The sequence below is a fragment of the Coregonus clupeaformis genome, chromosome 21 (genome assembly GCF_020615455.1).
Source record: "Coregonus clupeaformis isolate EN_2021a chromosome 21, ASM2061545v1, whole genome shotgun sequence".
In the NCBI taxonomy this organism is placed as follows: domain Eukaryota; kingdom Metazoa; phylum Chordata; class Actinopteri; order Salmoniformes; family Salmonidae; genus Coregonus; species Coregonus clupeaformis.
In genome coordinates this window covers 19,261,375-19,276,317 of record NC_059212.1, presented here as the reverse complement: position 1 = coordinate 19,276,317, position 14,943 = coordinate 19,261,375, and the positions used below count along the sequence as shown (strand labels likewise).

The 14,943-nt window shown below is 40.1% G+C and overlaps 1 protein-coding gene across 1 annotated transcript in view; it reads right to left on the bottom strand.

Moving 5' to 3' along the window:
* Positions 1-14,943, bottom strand: part of LOC121535019 (serine/threonine-protein kinase N2-like) — a 57,004-nt gene that overhangs the window by 11,964 nt on the left and 30,097 nt on the right. Inside the window, exons 7-15 of the mRNA XM_041841681.2 lie at positions 14,019-14,204; positions 12,004-12,113; positions 11,393-11,536; positions 11,142-11,217; positions 7,378-7,534; positions 5,491-5,629; positions 5,064-5,212; positions 4,590-4,665; positions 4,373-4,464 (exon numbers count right to left, since the gene is read on the bottom strand). Coding sequence (XP_041697615.2) covers positions 4,373-4,464; positions 4,590-4,665; positions 5,064-5,212; positions 5,491-5,629; positions 7,378-7,534; positions 11,142-11,217; positions 11,393-11,536; positions 12,004-12,113; positions 14,019-14,204 — 1,129 coding nt within the window. The remainder of the gene's footprint in view (positions 1-4,372; positions 4,465-4,589; positions 4,666-5,063; positions 5,213-5,490; positions 5,630-7,377; positions 7,535-11,141; positions 11,218-11,392; positions 11,537-12,003; positions 12,114-14,018; positions 14,205-14,943) is intronic.

Sequence of the window (14,943 nt, the reverse complement as noted above, 5' to 3'; positions counted from 1 at the left end):
ATACTTATTTTCCACCATAATTTGCAAATAAATTCATTAAAAATCCTACAATGTGATTTTCTGGATTTTTTTTCCTCAATTTGTCTGTCATAGTTGACGTGTACCTATGATGAAAATTACAGGCCTCTCTCAACTTTTTAAGTGGGAGAACTTGCACAATTGGTGGCTGACTAAATACTTTTTTTCCCCACTGTACTATCGTAATAAATAAACTGAACATACATGACGTTACTAGAGCAATTTAGGATGGTTAATGTTGTTACGTTAGTTTTTAAACCCCATGAAAGAGGTTAATGTAGAACGCTGTTTGAGAGTGTGTTAATTTGTCTACTAGTAAAACATGGAAGAATGTCCATGTTTTTGTCTGCGGGTGTTAACCATTGGGGCTTGCTGAAACGTGAGAGCGCTGTAAGAGACATTATGGGTTACGTTAGGTGTACAAGGTCAATGGTTGCTGTGGAGAAGGAAATCATAGGGGGTTGAATGTTATCGGTGTGAAATGGCTAGCTAGTTAGCGGTGAGAGCTAGTGCGGTTTTCATTAGGTGACGTCACTTGCTCTATGAACTGGAAGTAGTTGCTTTGCAAGGATTTGTATGGTGTGTCGATGGTGAATGTTGTGGATATGTGTAGAGGGTACCTGGTTCAAACCCAGAGAGGGATAGAAAGCAAAACTTTTACATTGTGGATATTGACATAGATTAATAGGTGACTTGATAAACATTTTGTGAAAGGGATTGTCTTACCAACAAATAGTATAACATAGTAATTAAAGTTGCATAGCTTTGAATTGGATGTTTTATTTGTTTTGACTATAACTTCACAGTAATTTGTCATCTGTTGAGGTACCGTTATAAGGAAAATTAGCGGTAGAGTATGATAGATATTGTAGAGGGTTTAAAAAGTAAGTAAGTTAATTGGGTGATGAGACAGGTTGACTTGGTGTTGAATGGGATTGTTTAATAGAAGTAATTATTTATATTTAGGTGAATGAGAATATGTTATTAGGTAGTATTGCTTTGTGGAGACAGTTGAATAAGGAACAATATTTGATAATTGATCATTTTATTATGACATTATATAGTTTGTTTAAACAGCGGTGAGTTATGACGAAGGTTCATTACTTCTGATAACGATAATCTGTTTATAGTACGTTGAACGATGGGAGATAGTTGTTGCTGTTGGCCTGATGGATTAAGTGGACATCTTTTTGTGGGTTTTGGATTATGAAACAATAGGTTTATATTTAAAACATCAATGCAACAGTTAGCGATGATACAATTACTAGAAAGGGGTTATAGGTTTATAGTAGAAGGTGTAGTTAACTTAATAAACGTGGTATTATCCAGTGTTTTGTGAAGGGGCGTTTTTTATTTATTCCAGGATTGATGGAAGTCTCCTATAGTATTATGTTAAGGGTAAAGTAGGAGACAACGTATCAAACAATTTTTAAATCGATTCAGGGGATAAGATATATAGTCTTACTTAGGAGGAGTACGTGGTTGTATTGGATAATGTATGACATTTGACATTTAGAGGGAAGTTAGGAATAATAAAAGGGGAAACTGATATTTCCTAGGTTGCTGATAAAGTAAACGATAATGGATTAGTTGATATGGAATCAAAAGGAGCAGATGTAGGGGTTCAATAATCATGGTGAGATTTAAAGAGGATATGATCTGAAGGGTAATCAATTCAACATAATCATTGTAAACTCAGAGGAATTTTGAGTGGTAAATTTTTTTGTTGTTGAGGTTTTATATAATATTTTTATGGAGTAGTTATGAGGAGTTAGATTGATACAAATGATTATTGATGATAGAGGACTGTGGATATATGTAGCAGGTTTTGTGTGTAATTACTATCTTTGGATTGTTGATTATATGTTAACGACATGTATACTTTCTATTCCAGGAGAAAGGGGATTTATTTATCTCATTGGAATATTGCCCAGGGCTAGGGTGGACTAGTTAGTAAAATTAAGTACTCTTATTTTTAGGTTGTAATAGGGAGCTAACAAATTAAATAAGGCCTGGCCATGTTTGTTTTTTTTGTTTTCCAAATGGGTTTTTCAAATAAAAACAAAACACACCTAGTATGATGTTTATAAAGGGTTGTTATTTTGAGTGTTAGGAGTTTCAACAGGTCAAAGGTGATATGTCTTAAAGGAGCACACACAGTGAATTTTATGAAGTTTTTTAATTTTTTGACTGAGTTTTGGGTATACATGATTTCTTATGAGAATAAATGTCATGAGGATTTAATGTACACTTGGGGTACATAACATTTATGAAAGGTTTTGAATGTTGGTAATGTTTAGTATACTTATTGGATGGAACAATTCATTGAATGATTTCAATGACCTCTGCAATCTGTCCTGGCTTTATAGTGTGACTTGATCACCCGCACTGTAAATCCTTGAGGCATGCTGAATTGGGGGTTAGTTATGATAAGGATAATTGTGAAGAAGTTTATAATTTGGTAATAATATATATGAATCCTACCATAAAATAACTAAAAAGAGAGGGAGCTATCCTGAATGAGGGATATTTGTTGCTAGTTAAGTGTACTAATCTTGGATTACTTTACGGGATAGAAGTAAGTTGAGGTATTATCCAATGTTGTCATTTTAATTTAATTTTTATTAGGGTTTAATAAACAATGTTGGTGTTTTGTTTTTGAAAGCATGAATCACGTTGTGACTCATGTGTTCAAAAAAGGGGGTAGTACTGATGGTATGAGGATTTATTGGTATATTTGCATATTGTATTAAGAATACATGGTATTTTGAATGCTGTTGAAGTCTTTTCAATGTTTTTTTTTTAGTGGTAATTCAATAGGAACATAGATGGCAAGCATTCTAGGTCCTCTAGTGGCCATAGTAATTATTGTAGCAATAGTTATGGGGTGTTGTTTTCAAATTTTTCGGGGATGGATTTTAAGATCTGTACAAACGATTACTAACATGCATGTGATTACAGTTAGAGATGTATCAGTTAATGTTAATACAAGGAGGGAGAGGACTAATTCTTCTTCTTTGTCATCTTGTTCCAGTTTAGATTCCATTGATAATGTTGATTGAGGACAAGGAATGTTAAGGTGGAAATGTATAACATGGAATTTAAGGTTTACAGGATAGTAGATGTGGACAGATGAATATCTCAGTGGATCAGATAGAGCCCCTTGTGACCAGGGAAAAACTTGGGGTTCCTCTGACGGCGCAGAAATTATGAAGACGGACGATTTTTGTTATTTTTATATTCATGTGTATAGATTATAATATTCATGTGACTTAGTAATGGTTATGTATAATTGTTGATGTCATTATGTTAACAATTTATTTATATGTATGTTTTCTTGGTTGCATGGCTCAGAAAAAGGGGTCATTTTAAAAGGGGGGATGTCTATGTGGGATTTTTCCTTATATATAAACAATAAGGTTTTGACTACATAGATTATTAGCATGAATATATAGTAGTTAATTATGTGTTTATCTTTTACTCAGACTGAGTTTATAGAGGTTTGAGAGGTTTGATATCACATAAGATAGATGACTGAGAATTTATACATTTGTTGATTAAATAAATGGAGAATCAAGTTGGATTCAGGTATGAAAGGTTGAAGGGATCAATTCTCAGTTATCTAGCATAGTTTAGGATCTAGTCAGAGATATACGTACTACTGATTGGAGAATATTGTATTTTATATAAAGTTATATGTGAATTGTTGGGGTTAAGTCATGTCACTTACAACAAAATTAATAAAAGATGGATTGTAATGATGTCATGTCATAGTATTGTGAGGACAGAGGTAGAGTTACGAGATAAGTGGTTTGGGGTCATGAAGTCTACATTCCATTATGTCAAGGTAGATTAGTGATGTTTAGGATAGCATGAGTGATGGGCAGGATAGTGACTTGGGGTAAAGAGTGATGAACATCAAAGACAGGGAGTGCCCATGGAAACTTACCAGATGTATGCCAGGAAGAGGGGAATAGAAGGTATATAAGGTAGAGTGTTTCCTTTGTTCAAGTTAGTTCAACTGACAAAGGGCAAAGCCATGTCTGTTTGTTAGATGAACCCACGAGCTCGTGATCCAATAAATACTTGGTATAAAAACTCCACAGAATGTCTAAGTAAATTCTTGCATCTTGAACTTCTCAATACCAGAAACTCATCATAACAATTATATTACTACTAATCACACTATCTGTCTGAGAGCATGTAATGTCATATTTTCGGCTGTTTGAAGGTGATGTACAAAACCGAAAGCCGTAGTCAACTCTGAACTGAATAACACGCTCAGCAAACAAACAGTTAAAAAGACATCAGCATCAGGCCTAATTGGTTTAAGTGCACATGTTGAGCCCCTTACCTGTCCACCTCGTCACGAGCCACAATGTCTCCTTTCTTCAGGGCTTTGATGGCAAACATCTCTCCCGTGCTTTTATACTCGGCTAACAATACCTGTGTGGAGTGAGGGAAGAGAGGAGACATTTTAGGAAGGCTGGGTTGTGTTTTCCAGAAACAGCTAATTTCTCTAGAAGGGTTGTAAAAAGGATTGAGAAATGGGTTGGGTGTGTACTATGTACCTTTCCGAAATGACCACGACCAAGGACTGCAACACATTTGAAGTCTTTGAGACTAAACAGAAATTGTTCTTCTTCCCTGGAAATGGAGGTAGATATCATATTACATGGAAAAATACAAAGACAAGCTATTGCTTTCAATAAGCAAAAAAACAAACACGCACTTTCTCATGCAAGCTGGGCAAAATACACTGCCCCCAATACATTAATTGTAACCAATCAAACAAAAACAAAAATTGGTTAAAAGCAAGTCATGCATGCATCCGAGTTTCTCCACAAAATCTCCCCAAACAGTATTGGAGTCGCAGATATTCAGCCTATTTGAGAGGACCAGTTTAAGGGGCACAGAATCGCTGATCTTGATCACATACTGAGTAGTTATTTGGGATGCAAGGTGATTTGTAGATTAGTGATTCTGCGAAGTCCAACTGCAATGTAGTCAATCTCTCAAACATGCACTTTGTTAGTGAGCCCTACCTTATCTCTGTGTCATTCTGTATGGCTGTGAGCTCCAGGTCTGGAGGCTGGATCTCCTGCTCTACTACATTGTCTAGTCTATCTAGCTCAGACGACTTCACCGCTATGCTGTTCCTCTTGTTCAGGAAGTCAAACGATGCCAGTGCATCCTGCGAAGGGAGAACACTTCTTAGGAGGATGCTGCAGTGGGGTTGTGTTCAGTATGGCAAACTGTAGCAAAATGTTATGCAACGGAAAATATTCAGGTTCAGTACATCCTCATTTAAAAAATGGTATTTTATTTTACTGAACATGACTCAGGTTTCCATTGACAGTTGTTTAATGTTTTAATTCACTTGAACTGGGTTGACCATTACCATTATCATATATGACTATATGTCACTACTTCCTCTAATCGAGCATCTCCATGGTAACCCCATGTCTGTACCTGTACTTCCTCCTTGTCGGGCAGTTTGTTGTCCTGTGCCAGTGGTTCTCTGATGCCAGCGGGTACAGGGTAGTGCTTGGGTCCTGAGGTGGGCTCTTTGTCAAAGTCTAGCTTGGTCACCAATGGGTCACTAATGTCACTGGAAGGGAAGGTGCCACATCTTAATGACAGAGTAATACAGTGCCTTGCAAAAGTATTCAGACCCCTTGGATTTCTTCACATAGTGGGATTAAAATGTATTTGTCCTTTTTTATCAACAATCAACACAAAATGCTCTAAGGTTAAATTGGAAGAACATTTCAATTTTTTAGAAAAGATAAATAGAAATGTAATAACTCAAATATAGCCATTGCATAAGTTTTCAGCTCCCTGAGTCAATACATGTTAGAAACACCTTTGGCATCGATTACAGCTGTGAGTCTTCTTGGGTAAGTCAAGTCTATAAGAGCTTTGCACACCTGGATTGTGCAATATTTGCCCATTATTCTTATCAAAATAGATTTTCAAGCAGATGTAAATCAAAAACTGTAACTTGTCCACTCAGGAACATTCACGGTCTTCTTGGTAAGCAACTTCAGTGTAGATTTGGCCTTGTGTTGTAGGTTATTGTCCTGCTGAAAGGTGAATTCCTCCCCCAGTCTCTGGTATAAAGCAAACTGAATCTGGCTTTCCTCTAGGATTTTGCCTGTGCTTAGCTCCATCCTGTTTCTTTTAATCCTGAAAAAGTCCCCAGTATTTGCCGATGTCAAGCATACCCATACCATGATGCAGCCACCACTATGGTTGAAAATAGCAGTTACTCAGTGTTGTGTTGTATTTGCATTTAGACCAAAAAGTGTATTCCTTTGCAGTGTTTTATTTTTCAGTATTACTTTAGTGGCTTGTTGCATACAAGATGGATGTTTTGGAATATTTGTATTATTATTTTCACTCTGTCATTTAGGTCATTATTGTGGCGTCACTACAATGTTGTTGATCCAACATTTTCTTCCGTCACAGCCATTGAACTCTGTATCTGTTTTAAAATCACCAATGGCCTCATGGTAACATCCCTGAGCAGTGTCATTCCTGTCCTGCGGCTCAGTTCAGAAGGACGACTGTATCTTTGATGTTTCTGGGTGCTTTAATACATAATCCATAGCATAATTATTAACTTGACCATGCTTATAGAGATATTCAATGTCAGATTTGTTATTGTTACCCATCTACCAATTACTGCCCTTATTTATGAGGCTTTCGAAAAGCTCCCTGGTCTTTGTAGTTTAATCTTTGCTTGAAATTCAATACTTTTTACATTTTAGTCATTTAGCAGACGCGCTTATCCAGAGCGGCTTACAGTAGTGAGTTAATACATTTTCATACTGGTCCCCCGTGGGAATCGAACCCACAACCCTGGCGTTGCAAGTGCCATGCTCTACCAACTGAGCCACACGGGTCAACCCCTATTATTTCACACAGATATTATTTCACACAGAGTGAGTCCATGTATCTTACTATGTGAGTTGTTAAGCCAAATCTTACTCCTGAGCCAATTTAGGCCCCCTAAACAAAGGGGCTGAATACTTATGCAACAACTATATTTGAGTTATTAATTTTTTATTGATCTTAAATAAATATATTTTCCACTTTGACAGAATATTTTATGTAGCTTGTTGACAAAAAAGGACAATTAAATCAATTTTAATCCCACTTTGTAACATAATAAAATGTGAAGAAATCTAAGGGGTGTGAATACTTTTGCAAGGCACTGTATATGTATGTATTCCACACTGTGTGCATATGTGATAAAGACTTTAAGAAGGCATGTGACAGTGTGACCCAGGTTGTCAGGCCCAGTCTCATGGACCTGTGTGTGTGTGTGTGCGTTTATGCCTGTTCTATATATACCTGGTGGGTGTTGGAGATCCCGGAAGACTGCTGGGCCCGATCTCAGGCACCTGTGGGCTGTAGGAGTTAGTGCTGACTGTAGGTATGGCCCTCCTGACCAGGCGGCCCCAGGTGGCGATGTTGATGTTCATCTGTGGAGCACGCAGGAACGTCTTCCCTGAGGATGGACACAGGATAGGTAAGTGACACACTAACCTCAACACCGGTCACAAAGCCGGACGAGGAACACTAATCCTACAGGGCATGACCTTATGACCGGGGGTGACCATGGAGATCATCACCTCACCACTATTTGATTACCTATTTTTAGTGTAGAAGACCAAATTAAACCGTCCAAAGTGGACAACGAAAACTGAAGACAACTGTATGATGTCAGAATAACGTGAAATTAATGTATATTTTCCATAAGAACATGTAACGTTTCTCTCTGTGTGGGCCAAGATTATTATACTAAACTAAAACTAATCATGAAAAAAACTATTTAGTAAACTAATATAAAATAATTAACAAACCTGATTGAAAAACTAAAACTATACTGAAACTATTAGCTTTGACTCCAAAACGAACAAAAATAAAAACCATCATGAATTATGTTCAATTGTAGTTTTTTCCCCCCTCGGCTTTGGCAAGAAATCTAAAAGGGTTTTTTAAATGGGGGTTTCAAGCTCATGAATCTGGCAGGTAAATGCTGCCAGGAGATGGTGATGTTTCACTATCACTAACTAAAGTTAAAAGCCATTGGATTGGTGTAAACCCCTATACCTCATGGGCGAGAGAGAGCTTCCTTCCACCATATTTTTTGCACCAGTTTCTGTGTTATTCCTTTTAAATCCAAGTCACATTGAGATTGAATTTATAATTTAAACCTCACCTCACCTATGACCTGACCTTGGCTACGTTCAGATGCCAAACATTCTCGAACATTGCAGATTGAAATGCCATGAATAAATCTGATGTGATTCCTTATTCTACATGTCAGAGAGGCATGTTTGTTCTACATAGGCTATTTCTAATCGGAACGTTCCAAAACGTTGTGTCCTTATGTGTGACGTCATTTACCAGGAAGTAGCCTTGTAGTTTTAAAACTTTTGTAGGCTTTTTGAATGGTTTTCAAAAGGGCAAAAATGTAGCGGAATGGTCTTCAGCGCAAAAACTTAAAGGTCCAATGTAGCCATTTTAATCTCAATATCAAATCATTTCTGGGTAATTACCTTACATTGTTTTCTATTAAAATGGTCAAAAAGAAGAAAAAATATCATGTAAATCATGTTTTTGACTGCACTGGGCCGTTAATAAAAGGCATCTGGCAGAAGTAAAATAATCCACAAACATGAAAATAATTTGACATAAACAGTGCATTCGGAAAGTATTCAGACCCCTTGACTTTTTCCACTATGTTACGTTACAGCCTTATTCTAAAATTGATTAAATCGTTTTTTCCCCTCATCAATCTACACACAATACCCCATAATGACAAAGCAAAAACTGGTTATTAGAAATGTTTGCACATTTAAAAATGGAAATATCAAATTTACATAAGTATTCAGACCCTTTACTAAGTACTTTGTTGAAGCACCTTTGGCAGCGATTACAGCCTTGAGTCTTCTTGGGTATGACGCTACAAGCTTGGCACACCTGTATTTGGAGAGTTTCTCCTATTCTTCTCTGCAGATCTTCTCAAGCTCTGTCAGGTTGGATGGGGAGCGTTGCTGCACAGCTATTTTCAGGTCTCTCCAGAGATGTTCGATCGGGTTCAAGTCCGGGCTCTGGCTGGGCGACTCAAGGACATTCAGAGACTTGTCCTGAAGCCACTCCTGCGTTGTCTTGTCTGTGTGCTTAGGGTCGTTGTCCTGTTGGAAGGTGAACCTTCGCCCCAGTCTGAGGTCCTGAGTGCTCTAGAGCAGGTTTTCATCAAGGATATCTCTGTACTTTGCGCCGTTCATTTTTGACTCGATCCTGACTAGTCTCCGGTGAAAAACATCCCCACATCATGATGCTGCCACCATCATGTTTCACCGTAGGGATGGTGCCAGGTTTCCTCCAGACGTGACGCTTGGCATTCAGGCCAAAGAGCTCAATCTTGGTTTCATCAGACCAGAGAATCTTGTTTCTCATGGTCTGAGAGTCCTTTAGGTGCCTTTGGCAAACTCAAAGCGGGCTGTCATGTGCCTTTTACTGAAGAGTGGCTTCCGTCTGGCCACATTACCATAAAGGCCTGATTGGTTGAGTGCTGCAGAGATGGTTGTTCTTCTGGAAGGTTCTCCCATCTCCACATAGGAACTCTAGAGCTCTGTTAGAATGACCTTCGGGTTCTTGGTCACCTCCCTGACCAAGGCCCTTCTCCCCCGATTGCTCAGTTTGGCCGGGCAGCCAGCTCTAGGAAGAGTCTTGGTGGTTCCAAACTTCTTCCATTTAAGAATGATGGAGGCCACTGTGTTCTTGGGGACCTTCAATGTTGCAGAAATTTTTTGGTACCATTCCCCAGATCTGTGCCTCGACACAATCCAGTCTTGGAGCTCTACGGACAATTCCTTCGACCGCATGGCTTGGTTTTTGCTCTGACATGCACTGTCAACAGTGGGACCTTATATAGACATGTATGTGCCCTTCCAAATCATGTCCAATCAATTGAATTTACCACAGGTGGACTCCAATCAAGTTGTAGAACCACCTCAAGGATGCTCAAAGGAAACAGGATGCACCGGAGCTACATTTTGAGTCTCATTTCTCCCCAATTTCGTGATATCTAATTGGTAGTTGCGGTCTTGTCCCATCGCTGAAACTCCCGTACGGACTCGGGACAGGCGAAGGTCGAGAGCCATGCGTCCTCCAAATCACGACCCTGCCTAGCCGCACTGCTTCATGACACACTGCTTGCTTAATCCGGAAGCCAGCCGCACCAATGTGTCGGAGGAAACACCATACAACTGTCGACCGAAGTCAGCGTGCATGCGCCCGGCCCGCCACAAGGAGTCGCTAGAGCGCGATGGGACAAGGACATCCTGGCCGGCCAAACTCTCCCCTAACCCGGACGACGCTCGGCCAATTGTGCGCCGCCTCATGGGTTTCCGGTCACGGCCGGCTGCGACACAGCCTGGGATCTGGTGACGCCCCTAGCACTGCAATGCAGTGCCTTAGACCGCTGCGCCACTCGGGAAGCGAAAGGGTCTGAATACTTATGTAAATAAGGTATCTGTTTTTTATTTTGTATGAATTTGCAAACATTTCTAAAAACGTGTTTTCGCGTTGTCATTATGGGTATTGTGTGTAGATTGCTGAGGAAATTGTTTTATTTAATCCATTTTAGAATAAAGCTGTAACGTAACAAAATGTTGAAAAAGTCAAGGGGTCTGAATACTTTCCAAAGGCACTGTATATATTAAAATGACCACGTTTTCACGAATGATGATATAATCGTCAAGCTCATTCAAAAGATTAGGGGACAGGACCCGGAAGTATTGCACATTGTATTACTGCCCCTTAGTTGCAAGAAGTGACATCCCAAAAAACAAAACCACTTGACAACACAAATGGCTCCTAGCCTCCCAGGCTTTCTGTCCCTAAAACTAGCAAATCAGGTCTGAAAACTAACTGAATTTAAACAGAATTTAAAATAAAAAGATACAAAACGAATAGAAATAAAAACGAATATAAAAACAAAACTATAATAACCTTGGTGTGGACTTCCTGCTGAATATGAAACAAAATGTATTCTACATTGGGCCCTATTTAATTTTTTTCCCCTTCAGAAAACGATGAGTTACCTTGCTGCTTTGAGAATATTTTTTTTTGTCTCTGCAGTTTGGGCCGCCTCTCAATGACAGGGTTGAAAAATGTGACCTGAACAAAAAGCAGTAGTTAGGAATACCAAGCAAACAGCCTTCATCATAGGACATTTTAAACCGCTAGCACTGAAAACAAAGTTGAACATTTCTTATTGTACAGGTCCAGGTAGTCCCTCCCTGTTTCAGTCTGCTCATGAACACATCCCTGGTGTAGTGTCAAAGTGGGCTACCTCTGCAAACAGGGTTCCCTGGGGCTCCAGGTAGAGACACATGCCGTGACGCTGGTTGTCCAGGAAGTCCTCCAGTCGCAGGAACTTGACGGCACAAAGCGAGCGCCAGTCTCTCCAGTACACAGAGATCTCCAGCTCACGAGACTGCAGGTCAAACAATGCACACAAGGTTAAGCACACACAAATGCAAGCAAAGTTAAAACACAGGCAAAGTATACCTAGGGCGACATTTTCATGGTGCAAATAGATCTGTGCAGAAAAATACCATCAACCTCAATGACAGTGTGATTGAATTTAAAACTTTCTTCAACAATGTGCATTACTAGGAGGCGATTAGTTAACTAGTCTGGTGAACTGAGCAATGCATAAATAGTAGTCTCTGTAAAACACATCGTTGTAGAACATATCAACATTAAATCGTGCTGCCAGATGAGGTTTTGCGATATTTGTTGCACAGATCTATGGTCTTTTGCACCAAGACAATTTGCCCTTAGTAATTAGCAAGCACAATAAGTGAAAAAAACGCACAGTAGGGTATTTAAAAAAGGCAAAAGTATACCATCCTTCACTAATCAAAGAACAGAGAAAGTCTGTCTGTCTGTGTGTCATACTCTGTCTAGCTCCAGTGTAAACTTCTGATCCCAGGACTGGTTACTGACAGGTCTCCAGCTGGTCTGTCCCACCACTGTGTTGTCCAACTTCAGCACAGCACTGATCTCATCTGGAGAGGGACACAAAGATGAAATACCATTTCCTGTCAAAAATAGACATATTACAGTATTGTTTATACATACATTGTTCAAATGACATTACATTTTAATGAACATGGTGTTCTTTCTTTAGGATATACTACATAGAGTGCTGTGGTTTCTGTATATTTATAGTTTTGCTACAACCCATACTCTTAAGCTGAGGGGATGATGGCAGGGGAAATCAGTCACTGGACAGGTTTCAGGTATCTCTAATGTGTTCTTTGTCAAGTATGCATATGGCTGTGTCGGAAATGGGCCCTGGTCAGAAACAGTGCACTATATATGGAATAGGTTACCATTTCAGACGCAACTACACTGAACAAAAATATAAACGCAACATGCAACAATTTCAAATATTCTACTGAGTTACAGTTTATATAAGGAAGTCAGTCAATTCAAAAAAATTAATTAGGTCCTAATCTATGTATTTCACGACTGGGAATACAGATATGCAGCTGTTGGTCACAGATACCTTAAAAAAAAAAAAGTAGGGGTGTGGATCAGAAAACCAGTCAGTATCTGGTGTGACCACCATTTGCATCATGCAGCGCGACACATCTCCTTCGCATAGAGTTGATCAGGCTGTTGATTGTGGCCTGTGGAATGTTGTCCCACTCCTCTTCAATGGCTGTGCGAAGTTGCTGGATATTAGCGGGAACTGGAACACACTGTCGTACACGTCGATCCAGAGCGTCCCAAACATGCTCAATGGGTGACATGTCTGGTGAGTATGCAGGCCATGGAAGAACTGGGACATTTTCAGCTTCCAGGAATTGTGTATGCTGAAACATGAGATGAACGGCAAGACAACGGGCCTCAGGATCTCGTCACGGTATTTCTGTGCATTCAAATTGCCATAGATAAAATGCAATTGTGTTCATTGTGCGTAGCTTATGCCTGCCCATACCATAACCCCACCGCCACCATGGGGCACTCTGTTCACAACGTCGACATCAGTAAACTGCTCATCCACACGACGTCTGCCATCTGCCCGGTACAGTTAAAACCAGGATTCATCCATGAAGAGCACACTTCTCCAGGTGCCAGTGGCCATCGAAGGTGAGCATTTGCCCACTAAAGTAGGTTACGATGCCGAACTGCAGTCAGGTCAAGACCCTGGTGAGAACGACGAGCAAGCAAATGAGCTTCCCTGAGACGGTTTCGGATAGTTTGTGCAGAAATTCTTTGGTTGTGCCCAAACCCACTGTTTCATCAGTTGTCCCAGTGGCTGGTCTCAGACGATCCCACAGGTGAAGAAGCCAGATGTGGAGGTCCTGGGCTGGCATGGTTACACGTGGTCTGCGGCTATGAGGCCGGTTGGACATACTGCCAAATTCTCTAAAATGGCATTTGAGGCGGCTTATGGCAGAGAAATGAACATTCAATTATCTGGCAACAGCTCTGGTGGACATTCCTGCAGTCAGCATACCTAATGCACGCTCCCTCAACTTGAGGCATCTGTGGCATTGTGCTGTGACAAAACCGCACCTTTTAGAGAGTGGCCTTTTATTTTCCCCAGGACAATGTACACCTGTGTAATGATCATGCTGTTTACTCAGCTTCTTGATATGCCACACCCGTCAGGTGGATCGATTATCTTGGCAAAGGAGAAATGCTCACTAACAGGGATGTAAATAAATTTATGCACAACATTTTAGAGAAATACGCTTTTTGTGCGTATGGAACATTTCGGGGGGCTTTTATTTCAGCTCCTGAAACATGGGACCAACACTTGGCATTTTTGTTCAGTGTATGTATAAATATTGTACATTGTAAATCCCTGGATTTCTGATGGTGACAAAAAATATATCAATGGATTCACTTATTGGTCGAGGGCTGATAGTAGGAGAGACTGCTGGTGTCAGGAGACTCACTTGAGAGATCTTCACTCTTCGAGAGGTTCCGTGCACTGGCGCCTCGGTTGCGGTTCCCCCGGCTCATGAAGGAGGAGCGGGTCTCGCTGGGGCTCCAGCCAGGCAATGGCACGGAACCAGCTTTTGAACGACCTGGAACGTTCTCAAGCAGGTCCTGGCAGCCCATGAGCCTGACATCTAATGTGCCTGGGGAAGACAATATATTTTGAGAGGATGGGCAAAGCAGAGTACTACAGAATACTGTCTGAGACCTACCAACTTAGAATCATTTTTATGAGTACCACTTCAGCGCGGCAGCGGCACCCCCGGCCCCCATGATGGCGTGCGTGCGAAACCCACACTGCTCAAATCTTTTTTGGCCTAATAATGATGTTAGCAGAAGACTGCTTCAGTAAGAATGGTAGGCAATAGACTTATGGGTACTTGGTCATTGGCTGCTCTTCAGTAGCTACCTAGAAATACGTTTAAATGTACAATCAGGGCTCTGACTAGGATTTTCTAACAAGGTGGTGCTGATGTAGGGCTAAGGTTGGGTAGGGGAGAGGTCTGGAGGGGGTTAGTCAACGAAGTTGGCGCATTTAGCATTTCTGAAAAACCTGTAACTGCCATTTCTTGAAACCTAGAGTCTTAAATTATATCAAACAATTTAGCCAACACAGAAGTATTGTGTTTGAGCCTAAATTAAATTGAGGTGGTCTCAATGACACTTTCACATTTGTTTGGGTTACATTTCGGGGTAATGATTATTCTAATTAATAGGTGTCTTTATGTGGATAGTCTAGTGAAAATGTAAACTGGCTTCTTAATTGTTTGGGGAGAAAATTCTAAATATGTCAATTACTGGATGCAATGTAGTAGTCTATCTTACTGTAGGCTATTTGGAATATGAAACATTTACATTTAAGTCATTTAGCAGATGCTCTTA